This window comes from Lithobates pipiens, unplaced genomic scaffold (genome assembly GCF_037356315.1).
Source record: "Lithobates pipiens isolate NorthernLeopardFrog02 unplaced genomic scaffold, aLitPip1_a1.2 Scaffold_47, whole genome shotgun sequence".
NCBI lineage: Eukaryota > Metazoa > Chordata > Amphibia > Anura > Ranidae > Lithobates > Lithobates pipiens.
The window spans coordinates 3209977-3223692 of NW_027507871.1; the positions used below are offsets into that span (position 1 = coordinate 3209977).

General features: G+C 51.3%; 1 protein-coding gene across 3 annotated transcripts in view; it reads left to right on the forward strand.

Moving 5' to 3' along the window:
• Window positions 1-13716, forward strand: part of PIANP (PILR alpha associated neural protein) — a 114621-nt gene that overhangs the window by 73629 nt on the left and 27276 nt on the right. For all 3 annotated transcript variants that reach the window (XM_077467122.1, XM_077467121.1, XM_077467123.1), the window contains exon 5: window positions 3465-3650. In XM_077467122.1, coding sequence (XP_077323248.1) covers window positions 3465-3650 — 186 coding nt within the window. The remainder of the gene's footprint in view (window positions 1-3464; window positions 3651-13716) is intronic.

Here is a 13716-nt window from a genome sequence, read left to right on the forward strand (position 1 = left end):
ATGACATACATGACAGACATGACATACATGACAGACATGACAGACATGACAGACATGACATACATGACAGACATGACAGACATGACATACATGACAGACATGACATACATGACAGACATGACAGACATGACATACATGACAGACATGACAGACATGACATACATGACAGACATGACAGACATGACAGACATGACAGACATGACAGACATGACATACATGACAGACATGACATACATGACAGACATGACAGACATGACATACATGACATACATGACAGACATGACAGACATGACAGACATGACAGACATGACATACATGACAGACATGACAGACGTGACATACATGACGGACATGACATACATGACAGACATGACAGACATGACAGACATGACAGACATGACATACATGACATACATGACAGACATGACATACATGACAGACATGACAGACATGACAGACATGACATACATGACGGACGTGACATACATGACGGACATGACAGACATGACAGACATGATAGACCTTGCTTGGCTAGGCTTTGCAGTAAGGTCCACGTCTCCTGTGCTGAGGGTGGAGGAGCTATTGAGACAAAAGACTCAACCAACTCAAGTCCGTGTACGTCACCAAGCTCTACACTCTATACCAGTGGTGGTCACCTTATGAGCCAAACGGGGCCTCAAATCCACCGGGCCCCTGACATTACCAAAGGGCCGTACATTATGTTCAATATATGTAATGCTTGAGAGGACCGTCAGGGACTGCAGACCCAACAGAGGAAACGAGGGGTCAGAGAGTGTTGGCATGGAGGATGGGGGTGGGGCTGTGGACAGGGTACATCGTTGGCTGCAGAAGATAATACCAAGCTGGGAACATGGTACATGAGGCTGGTGGAGATCAATGCTATTACTCATGACTAATGCATTCCAGATATCCTTCCTTCCAACTTTACCGCCTCCCCGTCCTTTAATACTCCCCCCCTTTATTTTACCATTCTATTAACCTTTACCTTAAAGTGGAAGTAAACCCTTGTATCGTTTTCAGTCAAGGAAGCCGCCATCTTGGCCTCTAATGATTCTTCAACTGCCATAATGCTGCACATGTGACCAGTTATGACACCAGCCATTGGATGGTTTGAAAGTTTGGTTGAGAGCACAACCAATGTGAACGTTGGCATTCCCGGCATGCCGGAATGTAAGTGTTTTTTGAAACTGGGTTTACTCCCGCTTTAAAATAAATAGGCGACACAGGAGTATTTCGGAGTGTAACCGGCCATAGCAGCCTTTTATTAACCAATATCTTTTTAACCAATATAAAATTAACCTCATTAACATTTGTACAATATTTTCCCAACAGTCGTTTTCTCCCAGTCGATTGGTCTTTGACGGCACCCGATTTGTTACCTTTCCACTTAAACACTTTTCCACCAGTAGACTGAGGGACCAACTTTACCGTAACCGGCGTTTTATCAGCCCGGAGACAACCCCCTTTCCCGCGGAAATCAGTTTACTTACTGTATCAGATCATCCAGCGATTGCGTTTGGTTGCCAGCGGTTACAGTGTATCATTTCCGTTTACTGACTGGTTGCTAGAGGTTACAGCACACATTATGGCTCACTGATTAGTTGCTAGATGATACAGCACACGATTTCTGCTTGTTGGTTGCTAGAGATTACTGTACAGTAATACCACATGCTGATTGGTTGCTAGAGGTTACTGTACAGTAATACTACGCACAGATTGGTTGCTAGAGGTTACAGCACACATTACGGCTCACTGATTAGTTGCTAGAGGTTACAGCACATGATTTCTGCTTGTTGGTTGCTGGAGATTACTGTACAGTAATACCACATGCTGATTGGTTGCTAGAGGTTACTGTACAGTAATACTACGCATTGATTGGTTGCTAGAGGTTACAGCACACATTACGGCTCACTGATTAGTTGCTAGAAGTTACAGCACATGATTTCTGCTTGTTGGTTGCTAGAGATTACTGTACAGTAATACCACATGCTGATTGGTTGCTAGAGGTTACTGTACAGTAATACTACGCACTGATTGGTTGCTAGAGGTTACAGCACACATTACGGCTCACTGATTAGTTGCTAGAGGTTACAGCACATGATTTCTGCTTGTTGGTTGCTAGAAATTACTGTACAGTAATACCACATGCTGATTGGTTGCTAGAGGTTACTGTACAGTAATACTACGCACAGATTGGTTGCTAGAGGTTACAGCACACATTACGGCTCACTGATTAGTTGCTAGAGGTTACAGCACATGATTTCTGCTTGTTGGTTGCTGGAGATTACTGTACAGTAATACCACATGCTGATTGGTTGCTAGAGGTTACTGTACAGTAATACTACGCATTGATTGGTTGCTAGAGGTTACAGCACACATTACGGCTCACTGATTAGTTGCTAGAAGTTACAGCACATGATTTCTGCTTGTTGGTTGCTAGAGATTACTGTACAGTAATACCACATGCTGATTGGTTGCTAGAGGTTACTGTACAGTAATACTACGCACTGATTGGTTGCTAGAGGTTACAGCACACATTACGGCTCACTGATTAGTTGCTAGAGGTTACAGCACATGATTTCTGCTTGTTGGTTGCTAGAAATTACTGTACAGTAATACCACATGCTGATTGGTTGCTAGAGGTTACTGTACAGTAATACTACGCACTGATTGGTTGCTAGAGGTTACAGCACATCATCTCCTCACTGCAGGGCACATGATATACATATGAATGCCGCCCTTCAGTTACATATCTATGCCACTTTATCTATATCGGATGCAGCTATTTACATACGAATGCCGGTTATTTACATGTAAACACAGGGTCTGCAGGTGAGTCATCTGTACACAACAATAGGGCAGAGCTGGGCAGCATTAGTAGCAGCACTTCACACTGAGATATCGGGACACAGCACAGGACTAAAACCTCAAGGGACAAGGAAATTTAAACTGAGATAGTTGGCAAGTATGAGGCAGCTGCTTTGGGCCCCACAACAATGACAGGGCCCAGGGAAGCTGGCCCTTTTGCCCTGCCTTAAAAACGGCCCTGGCCCTTGGACCGCAGATTGGGCACCAAGACTCTATGCCAAGTTGTCCTAATGATAGTGCAGGGGAAGCCTGTTATTTGACCTAAAGCTCTATGCTGACTACCTGGAAACACAACTAGCTAATAGCAGAAGCAGAAGGATGAGAATTCTAGGAGACGTGTGTATTATCTATCTATCTCTTAGGACAGCGATGGGGAACCTCGGCACCTCAGATGTTTTCTAACTACATTTCCCATTAAGCTCACCTCCACTGCAGAGTGCATGAGAATCATGGGAAATGTAGTTCCAAAACATCCGGGGTGCCGAGGTTTCGCCTTCACTGCCCTCAGGATTTTACCAGTCACAAGAGCTTCACTATATGCACTTATATGTGGTTTTTATCATCTCTCCTCCCAGCTGTGAGCGCAGACAGAAACGCAGGCGCAACCGCAATGAGCGCTGTGCTCTACCGGAAGAAGGAAGCCTGCAACCCCTGACCGACTTGTCACCCGACTCCGACATCCCTGGGCTCCATCCATTAAAACTTGGCGACTTCAACAAAAGTGGCCTGAGTGACGGAAGTGTTCCCTGCAGAACAAGCAAGTAAGTCAAGCAGGATTTTCTATACACAGTGCAAGGAGAAAACCAGGGCTCAAGTCCTGGGGGAACGCATGGGAACGGAGTTCCTGTACTTTTTCCACAACAGGAACTCAGTTCCCCGTTAGCAGCCGCGTCCTGCAAGACTTTGAAGTATGCGAGGTGTGTGGCAGGTAGGGTGACCACGTGTCCCGGATTGCCCGGGACATTCCCGCAATTTAGCAGGTCTGTCCCGGGTCCCGGGCACCTTCATTCCGGGACAATACAGTGTCCCGCAATGAAACAGATGCAGCCCGTCAGCTATTCTGCATCTGCCGATGATGTCATCTGGCCCGGGCAGCCCCAGTGGTGTAGCGTGGGGGCAGTGCTCTGTCCCGAGTGCAACATCATTCCTGTGCTGCCATGATTACTGCTGTCCCAAGAGTGACCCAACTGTGCAAGTGTTTACTCCCGCCCCACCCCCCACCTTACAATTTCATTCAATTAGGCATGTCCCGGGCAAGGCACACCTCCGCAGCACCCTCCCCCCGCCAAGGGACTCCTGTGGTACAGCCTGTTCCCCATGATTCCTCAGGTGCGGAACTCGGGCGGCCGTTGTGTGTGCGTGAGGGGCGGTGCGGTGCGGTGCTTAGCGCAGATGAGTGTGCACGCAGCATGGGATACAGAGGAACAGCTGGGGGAGTGCACTGATCTGATGGGTGATCATCATGGAGGGAGGCCCTGGAGACAGGTAAGCAAAATCCACCAATCTACCTGGATTGTACATGTGTGGGGGTAGGGTTGCCACCTTTTCTTCAAGTCAAACCCGAACACTTTAGCGGCACACAGCTATTTTTTTTTTTATAGTATAAACTATACATATATTTTGCTACTAAATAACATTTCTAATCATATGAAGTTAATAACAAGAGTTCCCCTTTACATCAGAGTCCACAGAGTCCCCCCTTTACATCTGAACTTGCAGAGTTTCATTTCACTGTAAGGGGGCACTCTGCAGACTCTGATGTAAGGGGAAAGACTGTGGCCTCTGGTGTGAAGGGGAACTCTGATATAAGGGGTGCTATGAGAACCCTGATTTGCCTTAGTGCAATCACTCAGAGGCAGGAGAGTGAATGGGGGACAGTCACAGATGGATGGATGGTGAGCTCACTCACCTCTTGACAGTCAGCACCTCTCATCCAGTTGGATCTGAGGCTGCTGGACTTCAAATTTCTGACCTAAATTTCCCTTTTCTGAGGCACAGTGCCAGGGATTGAAGTGTGGGGCAGACAAAGAGGGGTAGGGTTGGGGGGAAGAGGTGCTGATTGAGCCCTCTTTCCTCTCCAGTCTGTATGTGTTTGGGGGGGTTGTTAGTGCTGGCTTTGGGGAGTGTGAAAGAGAGTAACAGACACTCTCAGCTTAGACAACTGCAGCCAGCAACTCTGCTGGTAAGTAGTAATGCTGTGCGCATAGCGTGCCGCAGCACAGTGGGTGTGGCCAAATTGCTTTTGCTGAAATAATTGCCCTGCCCCCCCAGTAATGCCAAACCAGCCCCCAGACAGCTGCCCGCAGCTCCTGGATGGCAACAGATTTGTGTGTGAATATCTGGGTTACTTGGGGAGCCAAAGCCCAATCTAAATAATGTGTCCGGGTTGCAGACAGTCTGAAACCCGGACACATGATTCCAAACCCGAACTGTCCGGGTGAATCCTGGACAGGTGGCAACCCTAGTGGGGGAGTAGTGCAGGAAGGAGTGTAGTGGGTCAGGTAGGAAGGTCAGTGTAGTGGTCAGGTAGGTTGGTGTAGTGGACAGGTGGGGCAGTTTAGAAAGGTAGGTAGGGCAGTGTAGTGGACATGTATATCACTGTAGGGATCAGGTTGGGCAGTGTAGTGGACAATGTCTCAGGCTTTTTGGGTCGGTGGGAGTATAAAAATGTCATAGAACCCGTGTGTGGTCAGTAGGAGGAGAAATAGTGCCCCATCATTAGTATGGAGTCAGGGGGACACATACTATTGATTAGCTGCTATTCATCCCGGGAATACTAATGATGGGGCAATATTCCTCCTCCTAGGGGCCACAGGCACATTTACTCCTGGAAGTTCATGGGGTGAACGTTCCTCCCTCACATTTTCATTCCAATTTCGTTTGTTGATAAAAATTCAGATGACTTTAGTTTAGTTTTCGTTTAGCCATTGATGAAAATACTTTCGTCAATTACATGAACAGTGCTGTGCCCCGCAGAGCACCCTGCGTCCTCTAGTGACTCCAGGCACCCCGTGTGCCCGGGGACTACATGTACACCCCAAAGTATCTACCATTATCCAGTGACTCCAGTGCACCTCAAGACATCCTGTGCCATCTACACCCCATGAGAGCCCCTGAGCACCCTGTGTAATTCAATGACCTCAAGCCCACCCTTTTGTCTCCATATGCACCCCGGTGTCACCTAAAGACCCCAATGCACTCTGGGATGCCAGTGCACCCCTAAGCATCCTGTCATTTGGGACCCCAGTTCACCCCTGTAAACCCAGTGACTCCAAGGGCTGTATCATCCAGTGGCCCCTGAGAACCCTGTGTCATCCATTGACCCCTGAGCACCCTGTGTCATCTAGTGACCCCTGAGCACCCTGTGTCATCTAGTGACCTCTGAGCACCCTGTGTCATCTAGTGACCCCTGAGCACCCTGTGTCATCCAGTGACCCCTGAGAACCCTGTGTCATCTAGTGACCCCTGAGAACCCTGTGTCATCTAGTGACCCCTGAGAACCCTGTGTCATCTAGTGACCCCTGAGAACCCTGTGTCATCTAGTGACCCCTGAGAACCCTGTGTCATCTAGTGGCCCCTGAGAACCCTGTGTCATCCATTGACCCCTGAGCACCCTGTGTCATCTAGTGACCCCTGAGCACCCTGTGTCATCCAGTGACCCCTGAGCACCCTGTGTCATCTAGTGACCTCTGAGCACCCTGTGTCATCCAGTGACCCATGAGAACCCTGTGTCATCTAGTGACCCCTGAGAACCCTGTGTCATCTAGTGACCCCTGAGCACCCTGTGTCATCCAGTGACCCCTGAGCACCCTGTGTCATCTAGTGACCTCTGAGCACCCTGTGTCATCTAGTGACCCCTGAGAACCCTGTGTCATCTAGTGACCCCTGAGAACCCTGTGTCATCTAGTGACCCCTGGGCACCCTGTGTCATCTAGTGACCCCTGAGAACCCTGTGTCATCCAGTGACCCCTGAGAACCCTGTGTCATCTAGTGACCCCTGAGCACCCTGTGTCATCCAGTGACCCCTGAGCACCCTGTGTCATCTAGTGACCTCTGAGCACCCTGTGTCATCTAGTGACCCCTGAGAACCCTGTGTCATCTAGTGACCCCTGGGCACCCTGTGTCATCTAGTGACCCCTGAGAACCCTGTGTCATCCAGTGACCCCTGAGAACCCTGTGTCATCCAGTGACCCCTGAGAACCCTGTGTCATCTAGTGACCCCTGAGCACCCTGTGTCATCTAGTGACCTCTGAGCACCCTGTGTCATCTAGTGACCTCTGAGCACCCTGTGTCATCTAGTGACCTCTGAGCACCCTGTGTCATCTAGTGACCCCTGAGCACCCTGTGTCATCTAGTGACCTCTGAGCACCCTGTGTCATCTAGTGACCCCTGAGCACCCTGTGTCATCTAGTGACCCCTGAGCACCCTGTGTCATCTAGTGACCCCTGAGAACCCTGTGTCATCTAGTGACCCCTGAGAACCCTGTGTCATCCATTGACCCCTGAGCACCCTGTGTCATCTAGGGACCCCTGAGCACCCTGTGTCATCTAGTGACCCCTGAGCACCCTGTGTCATCTAGTGACCCCTGAGCACCCTGTGTCATCTAGTGACCCCTGAGCACCCTGTGTCATCCATTGACCCCTGAGCACCCTGTGTCATCTAGTGACCCCTGAGAACCCTGTGTCATCCATTGACCCCTGAGAACCCTTTGTCATCTAGTGACCCCTGAGCACCCTGTGTCATCTAGTGACCCCTGAGCACCCTGTGTCATCCATTGACCCCTGAGCACCCTGTGTCATCTAGTGACCTCTGAGAACCCTGTGTCATCTAGTGACCCCTGAGCACCCTGTGTCATCTAGTGACCCCTGAGAACCCTGTGTCATCTAGTGACCCCTGAGCACCCTGTGTCATCTAGTGACCCCTGAGAACCCTGTGTCATCTAGTGACCCCTGAGAACCCTGTGTCATCTAGTGCCCCCTGAGAACCCTGTGTCATCTAGTGACCCCTGGGCACCCTGTGTCATCTAGTGACCCCTGAGAACCCTGTGTCATCCAGTGACCCCTGAGAACCCTGTGTCATCCAGTGACCCCTGAGAACCCTGTGTCATCTAGTGACCCCTGAGAACCCTGTGTCATCTAGTGACCCCTGAGCACCCTGTGTCATCTAGTGACCCCTGAGAACCCTGTGTCATCCAGTGACCCCTGAGAACCCTGTGTCATCTAGTGACCTCTGAGCACCCTGTGTCATCTAGTGACCTCTGAGCACCCTGTGTCATCTAGTGACCTCTGAGCACCCTGTGTCATCTAGTGACCCCTGAGCACCCTGTGTCATCTAGTGACCTCTGAGCACCCTGTGTCATCTAGTGACCCCTGAGCACCCTGTGTCATCTAGTGACCCCTGAGCACCCTGTGTCATCTAGTGACCCCTGAGAACCCTGTGTCATCTAGTGACCCCTGAGAACCCTGTGTCATCCATTGACCCCTGAGCACCCTGTGTCATCTAGGGACCCCTGAGCACCCTGTGTCATCTAGTGACCCCTGAGCACCCTGTGTCATCTAGTGACCCCTGAGCACCCTGTGTCATCTAGTGACCCCTGAGCACCCTGTGTCATCTAGTGACCCCTGAGCACCCTGTGTCATCTAGTGACCCCTGAGCACCCTGTGTCATCCATTGACCCCTGAGCACCCTGTGTCATCTAGTGACCCCTGAGAACCCTGTGTCATCCATTGACCCCTGAGAACCCTTTGTCATCTAGTGACCCCTGAGCACCCTGTGTCATCCATTGACCCCTGAGAACCCTTTGTCATCTAGTGACCCCTGAGAACCCTGTGTCATCCAGTGACCCCTGAGAACCCTGTGTCATCCAGTGACCCCTGAGAACCCTGTGTCATCTAGTGACCCCTGAGAACCCTGTGTCATCTAGTGACCCCTGAGAACCCTGTGTCATCTAGTGACCCCTGAGAACCCTGTGTCATCTAGTGACCCCTGGGCACCCTGTGTCATCTAGTGACCCCTGAGCACCCTGTGTCATCCATTGACCCCTGAGAACCCTTTGTCATCTAGTGACCCCTGAGAACCCTGTGTCATCCAGTGACCCCTGAGAACCCTGTGTCATCCAGTGACCCCTGAGCACCCTGTGTTATCCATTGACCCCTGAGAACCCTGTGTCATCTAGTGACCCCTGAGCACCCTGTGTCATCTAGTGACACCTGAGCACCCTGTGTCATCTAGTGACCCCTGAGCACCCTGTGTCATCTAGTGACCCCTGAGAACCCTGTGTCATCTAGTGACCCCTGAGCACCCTGTGTCATCCATTGACCCCTGAGCACCCTGTGTCATCCATTGACCCCTGAGCACCCTGTGTCATCCATTGACCCCTGAGCACCCTGTGTCATCTAGTGACCCCTGAGAACCCTGTGTCATCCATTGACCCCTGAGCACCCTGTGTCATCCATTGACCCCTGAGCACCCTGTGTCATCTAGTGACCCCTGAGCACCCTGTGTCATCTAGTGACCCCTGAGAACCCTGTGTCATCTAGTGACCCCTGAGAACCCTGTGTCATCTAGTGACCCCTGAGAACCCTGTGTCATCTAGTGACCCCTGAGAGCCCTGTGTCATCTAGTGACCCCTGAGCGCCCTGTGTCATCTAGTGACCCCTGAGCGCCCTGTGTCATCTAGTGACCCCTGAGCGCCCTGTGTCATCTAGTGACCCCTGAGAGCCCTGTGTCATCTAGTGACCCCTGAGAGCCCTGTGTCATCTAGTGACCCCTGAGAGCCCTGTGTCATCTAGTGACCCCTGAGAGCCCTGTGTCATCCATTGACCCCTGAGCACCCTGTGTCATCTAGTGACCCCTGAGAGCCCTGTGTCATCTAGTGACCCCTGAGAGCCCTGTGTCATCTAGTGACCCCTGAGAGCCCTGTGTCATATAGTGACCCCTGAGAGCCCTGTGTCATCTAGTGACCCCTGAGAGCCCTGTGTCATCTAGTGACCCCTGAGCACCCTGTGTCATCTAGAGACCCCTGAGCACCCTGTGTCATCTAGAAACCCCTGAGCACCCTGTGTCATCTAGTGACCCCTGTGTCATCTAGTGACCCCTGAGAGCCCTGTGTCATCTAGTGACCCCTGTGTCATCTAGTGACCCCTGAGAGCCCTGTGTCATCTAGTGACCCCTGAGAACCCTGTGTCATCTAGAGACCCCTGAGAGCCCTGTGTCATCTAGTGACCCCTGAGAGCCCTGTGTCATCTAGTGACCCCTGAGAACCCGGTGTCATCTAGTGACCCCTGAGAACCCTGTGTCATCTAGTGACCCCTGAGAACCCGGTGTCATCTAGTGACCCCTGAGAACCCTGTGTCATCTAGTGACCCCTGAGAACCCTGTGTCATCTAGTGACCCCTGAGAACCCTGTGTCATCTAGTGACCCCTGAGAACCCTGTGTCATCTAGTGACCCCTGAGAGCCCTGTGTCATCTAGTGACCCCTGAGCGCCCTGTGTCATCTAGTGACCCCTGAGCGCCCTGTGTCATCTAGTGACCCCTGAGCGCCCTGTGTCATCTAGTGACCCCTGAGAGCCCTGTGTCATCTAGTGACCCCTGAGAGCCCTGTGTCATCTAGTGACCCCTGAGAGCCCTGTGTCATCTAGTGACCCCTGAGAGCCCTGTGTCATCCATTGACCCCTGAGCACCCTGTGTCATCTAGTGACCCCTGAGAGCCCTGTGTCATCTAGTGACCCCTGAGAGCCCTGTGTCATCTAGTGACCCCTGAGAGCCCTGTGTCATATAGTGACCCCTGAGAGCCCTGTGTCATCTAGTGACCCCTGAGAGCCCTGTGTCATCTAGTGACCCCTGAGCACCCTGTGTCATCTAGAGACCCCTGAGCACCCTGTGTCATCTAGAAACCCCTGAGCACCCTGTGTCATCTAGTGACCCCTGTGTCATCTAGTGACCCCTGAGAGCCCTGTGTCATCTAGTGACCCCTGTGTCATCTAGTGACCCCTGAGAGCCCTGTGTCATCTAGTGACCCCTGAGAACCCTGTGTCATCTAGAGACCCCTGAGAGCCCTGTGTCATCTAGTGACCCCTGAGAGCCCTGTGTCATCTAGTGACCCCTGAGAACCCGGTGTCATCTAGTGACCCCTGAGAACCCTGTGTCATCTAGTGACCCCTGAGAACCCTGTGTCATCTAGAGACCCCTGAGAGCCCTGTGTCATCTAGTGACCCCTGAGAGCCCTGTGTCATCTAGTGACCCCTGAGAACCCGGTGTCATCTAGTGACCCCTGAGAACCCTGTGTCATCTAGTGACCCCTGAGAACCCGGTGTCATCTAGTGACCCCTGAGAACCCTGTGTCATCTAGTGACCCCTGAGAACCCTGTGTCATCTAGTGACCCCTGAGAACCCGGTGTCATCTAGTGACTTCAAGTGCACCCTGTGTCTCCACATGTACCCCAGTGACTAATCAATGATGCCTAGTGCATCCTGTTGTCCTTGGTGACACCTGGGTCCCTATGCAGCCTATAATACGCTTCTGCACCCTCTTTCTCTCATTGGATAGACGCTCTGTCCACGACAGCAGCACTGTATGACAGCCACTGTAATTAATATTGATCAGAAATTGGAAAGTATCTTCTGCACATTGTGTGTCTGAGGATTCGCACTCTCCATTAGAAAACACAAACGTTGCTGGCGCCACTCATCATTCTGTCCTTGTACTGTGCAAAAATAATCGATATGATGTGTAATGTCTGCACACCTGATTCTCGGCACCCGGACACTTCCCACCACTGAGCCTCGGCACCCGGACACTCCCCACCACTGAGCCTCGGCACCGGGACACTCCCCACCACTGAGCCTCGGCACCCGGACACTCCCCACCACTGAGCCTCGGCACCCGGACACTCCCCACCACTGAGCCTCGGCACCCGGACACTCCCCACCACTGAGCCTCGGCACCGGGACACTCCCCACCACTGAGCCTCGGCACCGGGACACTCACCACCACTGAGCCTCGGCACCGGGACACTCACCACCACTGAGCCTCGGCACCGGGACACTCCCCACCACTGAGCCGCGGCACCCGGACACTCCCCACCACTGAGCCTCGGCACCGGGACACTCCCCACCACTGAGCCTCGGCACCGGGACACTCCCCACCACTGAGCCTCGGCACCCGGACACTCCCCACCACTGAGCCTCGGCACCCGGACACTCCCCACCACTGAGCCTCGGCACCGGGACACTGCCCCCCTGTGGCCAACGCTCTGCCAGCTCTCTAGGCAAACATTTGGGGAATTTTTTTTTTATCATAAAATGGATATTTTCACTTCTTTCATATAAATAAACATAATTTCCAACACTTCCGCCTGCTAATTTTCACAATAAATTGTACTAAAGTGATAAAAAAAAAAAAAACGAGAACTTTTATTACATTACTTGTTTACAGAATTATTTTTTTGCATTTTTTTGGCATAATTTTATGGCACCATAAACTTGGCATAATCCTTATTCTTCAATAAAAGTGATTCGATTTAGAAGTGGAATTCCGGGCAATCAGCTAAATACACATGTAGCACTGACCCCCGAAGGAGCTGCTGGTTTTATTTGGGATTACCGTTACCTCCTTGCTTGCTTCTCCGTCTAGGAGTTCCCGTGGTAGGTGGTCCAAAGAATGTGGAAACTGACACTGAATCTTCTTTTGGGTTATTTATTTCGAACAGAAACAGAGTCTTTCAATAAAGGGTTAGGAGTAAGTTCAGGTACTTAGGTTGCACTAACCCCGGAAGGAGCTGCTGGTTAGATTTGGGCTTACCGATACCTTCTGTTTCCTGGTTGTACGTCTATGGCAGTGATGGCAAACCTTGGCACCCCAGATGTTTTGGAACTACATTTCCCATGATGCTCAAGTATACTGCAGAGTGCATGAGAATCATGGGAAATGTAGTTCCAAAACATCTGGGGTGCCAAGGTTCCCCATCACTGGTCTAGGGGTTCCTGTGGTAGGTGGCCCAGTAACTTGAGAGACCGACTACAGATCCATTTGAATGGATTTTATTTGCAAAACGTAGACAATGAACAGTCTCTTAAACTGGGATCAGAGGGTTGGCAAAGGAAGTTCAGGTTCTCTTAGTGTCAAAGTCAAAATTGTTGAAGAACTTGGTTACTTTGACCGCATCCAGAGAATAGCCATTTGCAGCTGGATGATCACTCAGGTTGGACAGTCCCCCTCTCACCAGACCTAGCAGCCAACAAGGTGCTTCCTCAGGAACAAGTCTCTGCCACAGACGTTGTTGTAGAACATTTAGGGAAACTAAGCTTGAAAACTCTTGTAGGATTCCTGGATCTTTCAGCCCGCTTGGCGATATCCACAAGACCGGATTCTCTCGGGTACTTCAGCCCTTCCAGGCTCTTACTAAGAAGCCAACCCGTACGTGGTCTTCTTCTTAAGAGTCCTCCCCTGGAATGCTCAAAGCCACTGGGTCTCTCCCAAACCGGAGACGGCACCCAACCACCTCAGAATCCTCATTTAGTTTCCTTGCCTCGGGCTAGCCAGCCCCGAGACATCAAGATCGGGTGGATCCGCACCACAGGCCATAGCCTTACTGAGGGCTGGTCAGGAGGACCAGGACCATGAAGACATACATCATTCTGGACCGGAACCCCGAACCACATGACGTCCACATCTTAAATACCCTCTCCCAGAAAGCACAGCGAGAGCGCCACTCCCACTGGGCGGGCTCCCAGAGAGAGAGTAACTTAAGCACCTAACTAGACCATAGTCGCCTGCCAGAAGAGACAGCTCCCCCTGTGGCCAGGCTGAACATCTCGCAGTCCAG